Source organism: Rhagoletis pomonella, unplaced genomic scaffold (genome assembly GCF_013731165.1).
Source record: "Rhagoletis pomonella isolate Grant_MI unplaced genomic scaffold, Rhpom_1.0 Rhpom_scaffold_00007, whole genome shotgun sequence".
Taxonomy (NCBI): domain Eukaryota; kingdom Metazoa; phylum Arthropoda; class Insecta; order Diptera; family Tephritidae; genus Rhagoletis; species Rhagoletis pomonella.
The window spans coordinates 26312178-26326498 of NW_023458561.1; the positions used below are offsets into that span (position 1 = coordinate 26312178).

The 14321-nt window shown below is 31.1% G+C and overlaps 1 protein-coding gene across 2 annotated transcripts; it reads right to left on the bottom strand.

Moving 5' to 3' along the window:
- Positions 1-4336: 4336 nt before the first annotated feature.
- Positions 4337-12426, bottom strand: LOC118742504 (CD63 antigen). 2 transcript variants are annotated; one of them, XM_036474626.1, is made up of 6 exons: positions 12264-12426; positions 11940-12028; positions 7784-7942; positions 7318-7476; positions 4937-5134; positions 4337-4723 (listed from the first exon to the last, which is right to left on the bottom strand). In XM_036474626.1, exons 2-6 carry the CDS (start codon positions 11997-11999, stop codon positions 4652-4654), a joined length of 648 nt encoding a protein of 215 aa, XP_036330519.1. In that variant the 5' UTR covers positions 12000-12028; positions 12264-12426; the 3' UTR covers positions 4337-4651. The 2 variants fall into 2 exon arrangements, with proteins under 2 accessions (XP_036330519.1, XP_036330520.1); XM_036474627.1 differs by having other exon boundaries at positions 12253-12426.
- Positions 12427-14321: the final 1895 nt, after the last annotated feature.

Below are 14321 nucleotides of genomic sequence, written 5' to 3' on the forward strand. Positions count from 1 at the left end.
TTTTTTTTGTATGATACACATATCTTATTCAAGATTGCACTGCATTAAAAAAAAGTTTTTAGTTTTAGATTTTTTTCATTGAAGTTTCAAAGTCATTTGAAAAAGTTCTAGCGTCAAAGAGAAAAACTAAAAACGCAGTTTTAATATATTTGGTAGTTGGTTTTTAGAGTGGCTCAACCCATGTCAAATTTCGATTTACTAGATGAATTATGGTCCGATGTCTCTTTTTAACATACAACAAAATTTTGCCAAGTACATTTTTTCAATATCTAAAACTGTTCTGATCTCGTTTTAAAGGTGATATTTACAGCTATAAAAGAAACATATAGTATGTACCGATGCGATCAACTAATAAGCTACGAAATTCAAAATGATATAGTTTGCAAATTATGTTTATTTATTTATTTTTCAAACTTCCACTTTCTTAGACTACAGTTGAATGGGCTACAGAACCGCATACCCGAAAATTTTCTAAAAATTCTAATTAAAAATTTTGAAATTTTGATGACAATTTTTTAAATTAAATTAAATTTTTTTTTGCAATTTGTGCAAGCTCTTAAATTTTTATTATTGTGTTTTCTGTTATAAATAGATTGAATAATATTTGAAATGAAAATTATTAAAATTATTACACATAATTTGCAAACAATATCATTTTGAATTTCGTTGCTACTTAGTTGATCGCATCTGTATGTTTATATGTACAATGGTTGTTATTTATTCGATTTTTAATATTTTTTTTTTATAAAACCCTAGCGCATTATATAACAAGCACCATATACATAAATCCACATTTCAAACTTTGTACAAAAACAAGTAATTTTTAGCAAAAAAAAAACCGACTTAAAAAAAATATATATATATCTATATATTTCATGATCCAATGATCGGATCTAAACCAAATTAGTATGGGACCACCTCTGAGACACTACCGTTGCAAAAAGAATTATTGAAATCGGTTGACGTGGTGCAAAGTTATGCGGTAACATACATAAAAAAAAAAAAATATATTCCGACGAACTGATAACCTCCTCCTTTTTTGGAAGTCGGTTATTTATAAAACTTCATCAAATCTTACCAAAATCACCCAACAATTTCAAACTTGTTATTCAGAAATTTAAGAAAAATTTTATGTGTGCACTTTTACAGCCCATTAAATTCTACACCATTTCCAGTTGTAAATGAGAAAGTGTCAAATGAAATTGCGAAAGCGTCATTTGGAAATGAGAATAGTCAATTGTAAATGCGATATCGTCATTTGAAATTGAGAATAGTCAATTGTAAATGAGAAAAGGTCAATAGTAAATGAGAAAGCGTCCTTTGTAATTGAGAGTAGTCAATTGTAAATGAGAATGCGTCAAATGAAAATGCGAAATCGTCTTTTGGAATTGAGAATAGTCAATTGTAAATGAGAAAGCGTCATTTGTAATTGAGAATAGTCAATTGTAAATGAGAAAGCGTCAATTGAAAATGAGAATAGTAAATTGTAAATGAGAAAGCGTCAAATGAAAATTCGAAAGCGTCATTTGGAAATGAGAAACTCGTTTTTATTCAGAAATCAGAATTATTTAGATGTTATTAAAAATGCAAGTTTATTATGTCCCAACTTGCATGTCTTGTAAAGATAAAGCATTTCCATGGAAAGATGTTGCGTGCTGAAATGCTCTCGCGCAGTCTCCTCCGGTGATTATAGTTTTCGCGTCATCCACCAACTTCTCCAAATATTGCAGCCGTTGCTCAACAACGTTTGGCCCATTTATGACTGGGTTTTGAGATGTGCCCCTTTACATGCATTTTGATTTTTCCCCAGATTATTTCAATGGGGTTTAGCATGGGGGAATATGGCGCTAAACGCAGCACTTTATTAATGAAATATCCAAGTAATTTATATATATGCATATTTTTAACATACTTGATTTATATACTTTTTAATCGTAAAGTAGTTCTTCCGCCAGTGTAAAACAACTGAGACTTCTCGGCGAAAAGAAAACCGAAGAGTGTTCTCTATCGAGCTACATACATTGATCCGAGACATACCGTAATGGTTTAAACAGATTCAAGAAGGTCATGATGAGGTACATACATACATTTATATGTATATAAGTAATTCGTGAAGGTTTTTCGGAATTCGACCGACATCGTTTTCATCCGCATATTTACCAGCTTTATTTTCCTGCCTTCTTATCTATGTACATACTCTAATATGACGTAGTTTACAAACAGCAAAGATGAAGATCATAACCTTCTGAAAACTTAAAAATTCCTTTTTCAAACGCGTTTTATAGCGACATAATTGATTAAGTATTATCAGTGATAAGCGACTTTAAATCATCTATTATATATGCAGTACGCAATTAATTTACTTTTATTTCTCATTTCCAAATGACGCTTTCGCATTTTCATTTGACGCTTTCTGATTTATAATTGACTAATCTCATTTACAATTGACGCTTTCTCATTTACAATTGACTATTCTCAATTACAACTGACGCGTTCGCATTTTCATTTGACGCTTTCTCATTTACAATTGACTTATCTGATTTCCAAATGACGCTTTCGCATTTTCATTTGACGCTTTCTCATTTACAATTGACTATTCTCATTTTCAATTGACGCTTTCTTATTTAAAAATGACTATTCTCATTTACAATTGACGCTTTCGCATTTACAACTGGAAATGGTGTAGTAGGATAAATTGAAAGTATCAATACGCTAGAAAATCGCTTATTCCATAGACAGTATGCTCGACAGCATTTTCTGCGCTTTTACTTCAGAAATAATCATATAGTGACTTCGTGTTTGCATCGCTATTGTTATTATACATATTTATGTATTTACATACATATAAAAGACCTGTAAAGTGAAATTATCAATAAGTTTAAAAAAGGAAATAGTATTTACTTTGCAACAAAAACATGCAAATAAAGTGTATTAGCACTTCTTAATGCAACTGAATGTATGTAAGTATTAACCACGAATACGTGAAATACACATTTATAGCTGTGATTTGTAGTTCACAAACAATGACGAATCAGTGACGGCCAGATTTTAAAAATAACTTACGACACACTATTGATGCTTATTGCACAATCTATTATGAATGATGACGTATCGAATTGGATGCTAGTAGAAGATGATTGGAAATTGTTTGTTTGTTACCAAGTTCGCTTGAAAAGAGATGACTACCTTGAGTCAGACGCCATCTCACAACGAAAATACTTACTTAATTACTTTTGAAGTTATTTTGCTAAATCTAGAAAGTGCATACCTAAATTTTTGGCTTAGGAAATCATTTGAAAGATTGTTTGAATTGCAAAAAATTATGCAATAATTAACGTATTTTGTCACATATACAGTTCGGTTCAGACAAGAGTGTAACGAGATATAGAAATTTGTCGATAGCTTTCGAAAAATATGTTGCTATCAAAACCAAGTCTCGTAATTTATAGAGGTGATCAAAGTTTATCGAGTTATCGATTTATATCGAGATATGTAAATTTTTGAATTACCGCCGAAACGCACAGCTATGGAAATTTATCGAAAATAATCGAAATAAGTTGAGTTATCGGACTTAAGTGGTCTTAAAATTCATTGAGTTATCGATTTGTATCGAATTATCCAAGTCCTGCCAAAGTCGTCCAAAGACTTTCAAAGGTATACAAAATTGTAGTCACGTTTTAGTTCCAAAGCAAGATATTTTCCGGCAAATAATTCTATACGTTATAAGTAAAACGACGTGCTGAGTTGGAAAACCTCTCCAAGGGTATTAACAAACTAGAATGACTGTCGTATTTCGACAGTAACCTGAACTGACTATTTAGTATCACAGTGAAGGTGAATGCTTTGACAGAAAATGAGCGGCTGTATGACACCCACTGAGGGTGCGGAGAGACAAAGGCAAAGGCCAGGACATAGGCAACGACAAAAACAAATATGCAAATGCAGACAAAGATTAAGATTTTGATTAAGGAGAAGATGACGATGTAGAGGAAGACGATAATGAAGAAGAAAATAAATACGAGGATGTGGATTAAAATTGATAAAGATTAAGATTAAGAATAAGAATAAGAAAAAGATTAAGATTAACATTAACATTAAGATTCGGATTAAGGCTGAGATTAAAATTAAAATTAAAATAAAGATTAAGATTAAGGTTAAGATTTAAAAGGTTAGTAGCAATCATTTTTCTACATCCAAGTAAACAACTGTACATCGCTTGACGAGACATAAATTTTAAAATAAAAAAAAATTGTTTAACCGACCACAAACAAATTTTCGATCCTTACATTTGCCCTTAGCTGGTTATTTCAAATTAAAAACGGCCTTATCGGCTAAGTAAGTGGTAACAAATTTAATTTATTATTTTATTAAAAAATTTACGCATGAAAATAAATACACTTTAGCAAGTGAAAAACGGTTAAATGCTTATGAGAAATACATACATATGTTTGTAGATACTCCAAAAAGACAAATACATAACTATTTATTTTATATAAAAGTTATACAAAATTTAAAGCTCACTTCAGTAAGTGTTTAATGACATATTAAATTTTGACTGTGAAATTATGCTTGTATTTGTTGTTTTGCTCTCTCGAATTGAGATTCATTTTAGTAAACATACAATTTATATGTTACACTTGTGAAATACGACTTAATAATCGTAGCGACGTTGTTTGCTACGGAATCGTATGACCAGATAAATAGCGAACAATAACATCACACCCTGAAAATAAAAAAAAATTGAAATTTAAACAATTAAATAAGTCTTACGAGCATGTATGTATGTACACAAGAACAAGATTAAAAGGTAATCGTTGTAAAAAAGATTATAGCAAAAATAACCGACATAATCCACGTGGGATTGATGCAGCTCAATATGAATAAGAACATGTGAGTTACTTATGCAAATTGGTACTTTCTGTAAGGTAGTAATTACCGTGAAAACAAGATTTCCCCATTCACCGCCGGATGAGTAATTGAAAATGCTGGTGAATTCATCTTCAGCAGCTTTGATGCAGCCAGTATGCCAGAGGGCAGTTTGATTCACAATCATTGAGGGGTAACAGCTATTCGGGTAGGCGAGGCGTCCAATGGAGAAGTAATCATCAGGACTGAGCTTGCCGCAGCAGTGATACTGTTCAAAATGAATAATTAAAGTATTAAATATGGGAATAAAAAATAATTTGTTATTAAAAAAAATTGTTTATGCTTATGTGTTTATCATCCAATGAGTTACTGGGGGCGTGAAGGTTAAATAAATGCGACAATGAAAAAATATTAAAAAAAAAAATTTTCAGCTGATATGAGATATTTTTAAACGTAAATACATATGTATGTACTTAACATTTGTTGAGTAAATGAGTCACTCAACAATCAAACATAATTTATTTGCATATAGCGCTTTAAATGTATGTACATTCAGGTGCATAATTCTTCATATGAAAAAAATTGGTGCTGCTTTTTATTGGAATTTCAAAATTTATTATATTTTAATGGCCTTATTCATAAAAAGTAAAATAGGTTTAAAGAGCTTCATAAATCGACGTTTTCATAGATTTTCCAATTTATAATTCTTTTATAAAGCTACTTTAGTTTTTATGAATAAGACCCTAAAACTTTAGCCAAAATATTTCGAAAAAATTTTAAGACTGCATATCTCCAAAACCAAGTTTTTATGAATACCACTTTTTTATATTTGAAATATTTAATTCAAAAAAGTCACTTTTGATAAAAGAAATTTTAAGCTTAAAGGTCTGCATAAAAATGTCTGAAAATTTAGATTTCTGGAGTTTTTCTTTCAAAACTGGCAAACTTACGTAAATCTGAATATTTTTTCGAAATATTTTGCGAAAGTTTTCAAATACATATACAGGCAGACTCTGAACAGAAACTCCCTGAGAATTTTTTCTGTTTTCCCTTTCCTCCTATCATAAATAAAAATTCCCTGAGGATTTTTTATTTGAAATGGCGGGGTTGAGCTGTCAAAAATGTGTCAAACAGCTCTTTTGAAGTTCGACTTTTCTCCTCCCAAATTTTTGGGAAAAATGCTACTCCCTGGAAATTAATTATTGGAAGTTTTCTTTCTCGGGAAAAACAACTTCCCGGAGAACCAACTCCCCTGGAGTATTCAGAATTGGGCTGATAATATTTTTTTTTTGAATTCCGGTGAAAATCTGCTTTTTTGGTGAGGCACTCTAATTTAATTCTTTTAACAGATTTAAAACAAATTTTATTTCAAATTAGGCAATATTTTAGTTTTTTTTTCGAAAAACGAATATAGATAGATAGATAACACCACTCTATGACTGCCAAAATTTACAAATCTGTACACAGTGATACGAATGCCATTAAAATATTGTCCGACCTGGTAAGCAAATCTCGATTTGTCTGGAATTTTTCGTTCCCCTCCTTTCATGTAGGAAAAAATAAATTTAAGTGCAAATACTTAAAACTGCTAAAATCTTAATTACTTCATTGCCATTAAGGTAAGTAAAATTAACTTCGTATGTAAAAATCTAAATACTCAAATACCACTTAAAATAAATGAAACATTTTTTTCTTTTTAAAATACAATTAAAAAAATTACAATAAAAAATAAATAAAAAATATTTTAAATAATTCCCTGCTCTAGGACTCGAATCTCTCGACTGGCACTCCAGAGCTTTTCTCTGTCGACCATTGCGATTGTTTGAGCGCCGCGAGCAAAATGTTATACTTGTTCCTTTCACGGAGGATGAAATAATTTATTAAATAATTATTATTAATTAAATTAATTTTAAAGAAAAAGTGTTAATGATTTCAACAAAAATTTATTTATCTATTTATTTTAGTGTATATCAGACCATATATTCTTGTTTATTTTCAAATTATATTTTCTTAGATTTTCTTGATAACAAGAATTTGTTTTCTAAGTTCAAAAACAAGAAAAAAATTATCTTCGTGTGGCTTCATGTAAAAGTTTTGTCGAATTTTTGCAATGAAAGAATTGTTTAAACTCTGCCTACAAATTTGTATAAAATTTTGAAATTTTCGTTTATGCCTTTATTTTGTAAGTACAACATAGGTAATTGGTGGCAACTTCAAAATTTAGATGATCATATTTTTAAGGGTCGCCCTAGTACACATGCAGAAAATAATTTCAATTCAAATAAATCGAATTAAGTACAATTAATATTTATGTAAGTTTATAGGAGAGCTAAGCGTTATTTACATACATATACAGCTCTCATATAGCCAGATTTTGAAGTTTAAATTGCTTATTTTCAACGAATTAAATTAATAACTTGAATACGCCATTCAAAAATCATAGAAACTTACCGTCTGTTGAGTGTTATTCATGGCGCCAGGTAATTTAATTTCCTCCAGCCATGTCTTTTCCACATCCTTGGCAGCAAACTCTTTGATAGCAGCCGAATCGGAAGCATAGATTTTGCCAACAATTTGTGAAACCAACGAAAGCGCTATGATGATCGCATACTAAAGAGAGAAAAAATGTGAATTTCATTGAATTACAAATTTACAAAGCAATAAATATTTTAAGTAACTATAAAGATGCCAACAAAACAATTAATCAGACTTGAATAGCGGGCGAATAGCGATGTGTAAGCAATTGAGTGATAGTAGGCGTGTGTGCACATGAGCAATAAAACTTTGAAAATGTTTATATATTTATACGCATGTGTAGTTTTTGTTTATGTATACATACTTATATGTACGAGTATACTATATACGAATATAAGTTTATAGTATTCATGCATTTTGCGTTTAGGTTACTCATACGCACCGTAGTCGTTAGACAAACATCCTCCTGACAAATGCCGCAACAACCCAACATGGCTGCAACGAAATTAACAGCACCCACAATAAATAGGTAATAGATGTAAACCTTGGGTGCTGTGTTGAAGGACAGCACAGCCAGCGCGATCAAGGCGAGTCCGAAGACCTGCAAAAATGCGGGAGAAATTTAAAGAGTTTAAGGAATAAATTATAAAACTATGTATGAAAATATATTAGTATGTATACTTATATTATAATCGTGCATTGCTTATAAAATTTAATTCATTGTCATGCATTAGGTGTGCATCGCAATTGAATTTTCGTTTAAGAATATAGCGAAAAGTATACAAAGAAATATAAACGCAAAAATAAATGGAAAGCAACACAAAAAAAAAACAAAAATGCAATTATTTAAACACAAAAGCGGTTTTTCCATAAACACGATTTGGCGTTGAATTGTGGTGGACCTGTGTTTGTGCGCGGTGTGAGACGGCTAAGTGGCACAAATATTTCGAGTTTTAAAACAAGTAGCTAATTACCAATTGGCATACCTACATATACAGCTCTGTGCGGTTAATTATTAACAACGCATTTTAAGTATTTTTTTTAATTGCAAATATGAACGAAATTCTTGTGGGTCACGGGCGAAAATAAGTTCGTTATAGAGAACTAGTTGATAAGAGACTGGTTTAACTCTCTAAGGAAAGTTTGTTCGATGTCTGGTTAACACAAATCGGATGTAGAAGCGCCGGTTAAATACAACGTATGCTTTATCGCTCATATGTTAGATGCATGAAGTCGAACCAGACATTGAACAAGCGGCCCTAAATCTGTTCCACAATTACGCATCTACAAAACGAGTTTCATGCTATTGATGAAACTTAGCAAGAATTAAATTAAATTAATGGAGGCCAACCTTGTGGAATTTTAAATTCAAAACATAAATTATAAATATCGATGGCAAAAATAACACAGCGCAAAACCCAGAAACAAAAAACTTTTACTACTGTCAAGTTCTTCATATCTCCTATTTACTTTAATAAGGATTAGACTTAAAAGCAATAAGAAATATATTAATTTTCCGTTGAGTCATTATTGCAGAGGACCATAGATGTGCACTTAATAGAGCTTACCAACCATGAATTTTATAAGAAAAAACGCCAAGAAATTTTTATTCGGAAAAATTCTTAAAGCTATCGATAAATACCGAAGATCCCCCAAAAAAAAAAAAGCCGGAAAAAATGCAGCGAAGTTCACAAAAATTCAAGAAGCCCGAAATATCATGAATAATAAAACATAAACTCCCATAAAAATGCTGGAAAGTTTCAAAAACCAAGATTCCGAAAAATAAGTAAAACAAGAAGTATCGTGAAAAGTCCCGAAAAATCACAAAAGCTTCTGAAAAATACAGAGAAAGTCCTGATAATCCGAAAAAATTTCGAAAGATCGGGAAAGTCAAAAAATTCGCGCAAAGTAATATAGTCAAAATTCTGAATTTTTTAGAATTCTTGTCAAAAAAACGGAAAAACATGATGCATTGCATTTTATTAGCAATTCTACATAGAAAATTTTTAAGACTTTAAGACTATACGACGTTTTTGGAATACTCCAAATGTTAAAATAGGTATAGTTCCACCAAATTTTTTCGATATTTAACCGACAACGTGGCCGCTGTGGTGTAGTGGTTAGCAGTGCGCGCTACCACTCCGCAGTGCCTGGGTTCAAGCGCTGGTCTAAGCAACATCGCAAAAAAGATATAGATAGTAGATGTTGAAATAAACCACAGTGAAGCTCTAAGGTACGGTGCATATTAGAGCGATACGATACGCGATACGATATGAAAGCGACATCGACATGCGATACCATATGCGGCGTGATAGAAAACCGTGCCGCACGGCCGATAAGCAAGCGATATTATTTCGCAGCAGTGTCGGTGTCATGCAAGTGTACACAGTTTTAATCGCTTCCTACCAATTCCCACGTACTCAAAATGTCGATGTCGCTTGCGTATCGTATCGCATCGCCTATTGTATCGCTCTAATATGCGAATTATTCCGAAATATTCTACAAAGTGCCCAAAAACCCGTAAAAGTTCCGAGGAACACTGAAGAAATCCTAAAAAATTTTAAATTATCGCAAATGTTTTTATCAAAAATTGCTAGGTAAAGTTTGTCCTTATATCTGCCTTAAAAAATAATCTAGATTTATTACTCAAAATAATTATTTACAAATTTTTGGCGGATTCTTATGGTGATGATGTTGATAAGGAATTAAAACATGAGAAAATCTAAAGTAATGTAATTTGCTATAATTATTTCCATTTTATATTAAATCTATACAAACATATGTGTATATGTTTTGAGCGGTTTAAGTTCACTTCTCATTAACTTTTTCTGAAAAGCTTTTTTATTGTTGCCAATTCGAAGTGCGTAGATCCATACATACATATACATATACATATGTACATATGTATGTACATGCATTAGAAGAGTATTGAAGTTTGGCTTATTATCACAATTTCAGACCCAAGCTGCATGTGATACGTGTTCACATTTAAATAAGCATACAGATGTACATACATACGTGTTTGCGTTTGCCGATATACTTTTGCATTTGTTTTTTCCCCCCGATTTTTTGTGATCGCAAGCATTCCTATATAGGCATACACGGCCATTTGATGTGAAGAAACACAAAAACATACATATTGACACAGCTGCTTGTGAATCCAAATTAACATTTTAGCGGCCGATCGGTGATATCATTTCAAAAAAATTATTCTTATTTTTCACAGAGAGCCAGTGGCTGGATATATGTACACTAGGGTGTATCAGTCTATAAACAAAAAAAAAAATCTATACTGTTATATATATTTAAAGATATCCGCCAAATTATTTCGGAAAAATATTAAGATTTACGTGATCTGGAGCGAATTGAGAATACCTACAAAAAAAGAGTTTTTATACCCGAGCGCAGTAGTGTACAAGGGTTTTACAACTTTGTTCACATAATGGTTGTTTGTAAAAGCCAAAACGAATCGGGCAATAACAACGCCCAGCTACCATATAACGGAAATTTACAGAAACACGAAAACTACGATAAATCAGTAATTACTAATTCTAATTGACTCAAAATCGATGATTGCAAAAACCACTTAGCAGGAAATTAGATGATTTAAAACTTTTGGGTAATGGACAATGGACGTCAGTATTTAAAATTTTTTTCCGAAGAATCACCTCGGATGATAAAAAAGTAAGTTTGAGCTTTTTTCTGCATAAAAATGTATAAGATTGTATCAACACAATCAAAATATTGAGATTTTTATTTTCAAAGTGGCCCAGATCACGTAATCCTTTATATTTTTCCGAAATATTTTGCGGGAAGTCTTAAAATATAAGAAATTTTCTTCGGCAATTTTATTGAGTTTGAAGCTAAAACTTCTACCTTTGTATATTTTTGTGTTTTTTCCACATTTTTCATTTGAAATGTGGCTGCAAGCTCAATAAAATTGTTGGATATAATTATTATTCTGCAAAAAATAACAAAAACAATATAATGCACTTTATGATTCCGGTGAAAATCCCGCGATTATTATTTTATTTTTTTGGTGAGGCATCCTAATGTGCCGCCATACTACATGCATACATATGTATGTATGAACACGTCGCACTGCTGCGACTAATTCATTTTTTATTGGGTACTAAAACCTTTTTTTGTTTTCAGTTTGAAATTTTGCATTTTTTTGCAATGATTTTTTTTCGTTGCTTGATTTTTTTTAACTCGTTTCTTTATTTTTTAATGCTTTTTTGATTTTCTCTTTACCATTTTTTTAGAGATTTAAATTTGTTTTTTTTTTTCTAGGGCTTTTCCTTTCTAAAAATTTATGCATTTTCGTTTGGTTTTTGTGAACTTTGCCAAAAGGCAGAAAAAGTAACTTGACTTAATTTACTAAATTTTTTTTGCCATTTACTTGTGTAAGCAATAATTTCGATAACAACAGTAACAACAACAGCATGCAAACGACTTTTCATGTGACTAAATAGTTGGCTATTTATGGCAAAAATTGCTTATGCTTAGATTTTTACTAAATTTGTTTCATTTAATTATGTACGTTTGTATATTTGTTGCTTTAATAGCTAGCCGTAGTATGTGTTTTTAAAACTTACCGCCAGTAGAACATTCAGAATATTCAGAATGAATTTCATTACACCGGATGTGCAGCCCATTGTGAAAACTCCGCCTTCTTATTGCTCAACTACACGCGAAGTTAAAAAATAAAACGAAAAATAAAATCTAAATTACTATTACGTGCAATTACACATCGAATTAAATGCAGTTATTTGCTATACATGGTAGTTATAACAAAATATTAGTCTGTTGCACAACATGCTACTCATTGACAATAGTTTTTCGATTTGTATGCCAATCACGTACATATATACATACATACGAAAGAAAGTAGAAAATTAAAATATTTACACAATACATACAACACTAAAGTAAACGGTAGAAATTTTTGATATCACTCGCTTCACTAAAACACGACCAAACGACTTATAAATATTTAAATTTACAATTTACACGTAAACCAGTTGCCGCACAACAAACAACGCCCAACCGTCTGGTTTGCTAACAATTTTCGAAATGACAAAAAAATCGAACATTTCTTAAACCTGAAACCTGAAATCGTTGTTGCGACTTGCTGTGTATTTGTGTGTGTGTTCCTGTGTGCTTGCCTGCTCATGTGTATCGCTCTCTGCTGTACCGCGCCACGCTTGATCACTCCCGCTGTGAATTCTCGTAATCGATCGTTGATTTAGCAACTTTGGAAACGGTGTTGATTTTGTATTGACATTTGTTTATGTTGCGTGCAACAATGTTTAGCAACATGCTTACTATGTATGTATGTAAATATGTATGAATGTGTTGCCAGTCAGTTGGTAGTGGGCGGCGCGCCTCAAGTGAGACCAAAGCTTTCATTTATACGAAAAGCACCGAGAAGAGTTTGAGTGGTTGAGCGTACTTTTCAAATTCAAATATTTAAATTGAACGGCTGATGGAAAGCGCATAACTGATTAATGTAAGAGCATATCGACTGATAAAACTGCTGAAAAACGCCGTATTTCAAAAAAAAGTAAGTGGGCCTGGGCCACACTGGGAGAAGTGAAACTTACGTTTACATATCTATTTTGTCTCATAACCAATGTATGTACATATATACATACATACATCTGCTTTTGCTTAAGGTTATATTTTTGTCTTTTTCTATCTAGATCCCTACCTTTCTACTTTTCCCAGATCTTTCTAATTACATTTATGTTATTCTGTTTTTCTTTATCTTCATTTTTATCTTTATATTCTATCGATAACGAAATTGATAGTAAAATCCAACAAAATATCGATAACAAATCCGATAAAAATATCGATAACAAAATCGATAAATAACTGATAACAAAATCGATAACAAAAATTTATTAGAAAATCGATAAAAATATCAAAAAATATCAATAACCAGATCGTTAAAAATAGCGATATCAAATTCGATAAAAATATCGATAAAAACCCAACAACAATATCGATAAAAAATATCGATAACAAAATCGTTAAAAATATCGATTACAAAATCGATAAAATTGTCGATATTATAATTGATAACAGCATCGACAACAAAATCGATACAAAAATCTTTAACAAACTCCATAAATAATAGATAATAAAACTGATAATAACCGATAAAGCTATCGATAACAAATTCGATAAAAACTACGATAACAAAATCGATAAAAATATCGATAACAAACCCAATAACAATATCGATAAAAAATATCGATAACAAAATCGTTAAAAATATCGACTACAAAATCGATAACAAAATCAATAAAAATTTCGATAACAAAATCGATAATAACATCGATTATTATAGCGATAAGTTCAGAAAATATCGATAGCTAAATAGATAATAATATCGATAAAAATTTCGATATTAAAATCGAAAACATATCGATAACAAAACCGATAAAATATATCAATAGGTCCCGAGAATTCCGAAAATCTCTAAAATCCCGATATAGTCTCCAGATTGAGTCTCTGTCTATATTCTTTTCTCTATACTTACCTTTAATTTAATGTTTCTTCCTCTATTTTCATCTTTATTTTTTCGATATCCTCATCCTCATCTTTTTCTTTATATTTATCTTTGCTTTTACTTTTATGTTTATCATTTTCTTCATCTCCATATGCCCTTCACTTTTGCCCTTATATAAGTAAAATGTTTAAATTTACCTTGGTCTTCATTTTTGCCTTTATCTTTACGCATTTTTGTTTTTGCTTTTATTTTTACCTTTGCCCTTATCCTTTTTTTTATCGATGTACGTACTCACCTTTACTTTCATTCTTGTATTGGTCTTTTTCTAAGTGTTATTCTTTAACCTTTTATTAGCAAGCTTTTGTTAAATTAATACCATATGCACACAAAAAGCACTTGTTTCAGCCCCCACCATTTCCGTTGCACCATTTCCGTGTGCAATTTCCGTTGTATTTGCCAATTT

Bases quoted from the DNA above. Each gene is read 5' to 3' on its own strand.
- LOC118742504 (XM_036474626.1), bottom strand. From the start codon at position 11,999: ATGGGCTGCACATCCGGTGTAATGAAATTCATTCTGAATATTCTGAAT. The intron at 7,477-7,783 runs GTGCGTATGAGT...TTCTCTCTTTAG, and splicing joins ATGTTTGTCTAACGACTACG to TATGCGATCATCATAGCGCT. The intron at 4,724-4,936 runs GTAATTACTACC...TTTTATTTTCAG, and splicing joins GGGGAAATCTTGTTTTCACG to GGTGTGATGTTATTGTTCGC.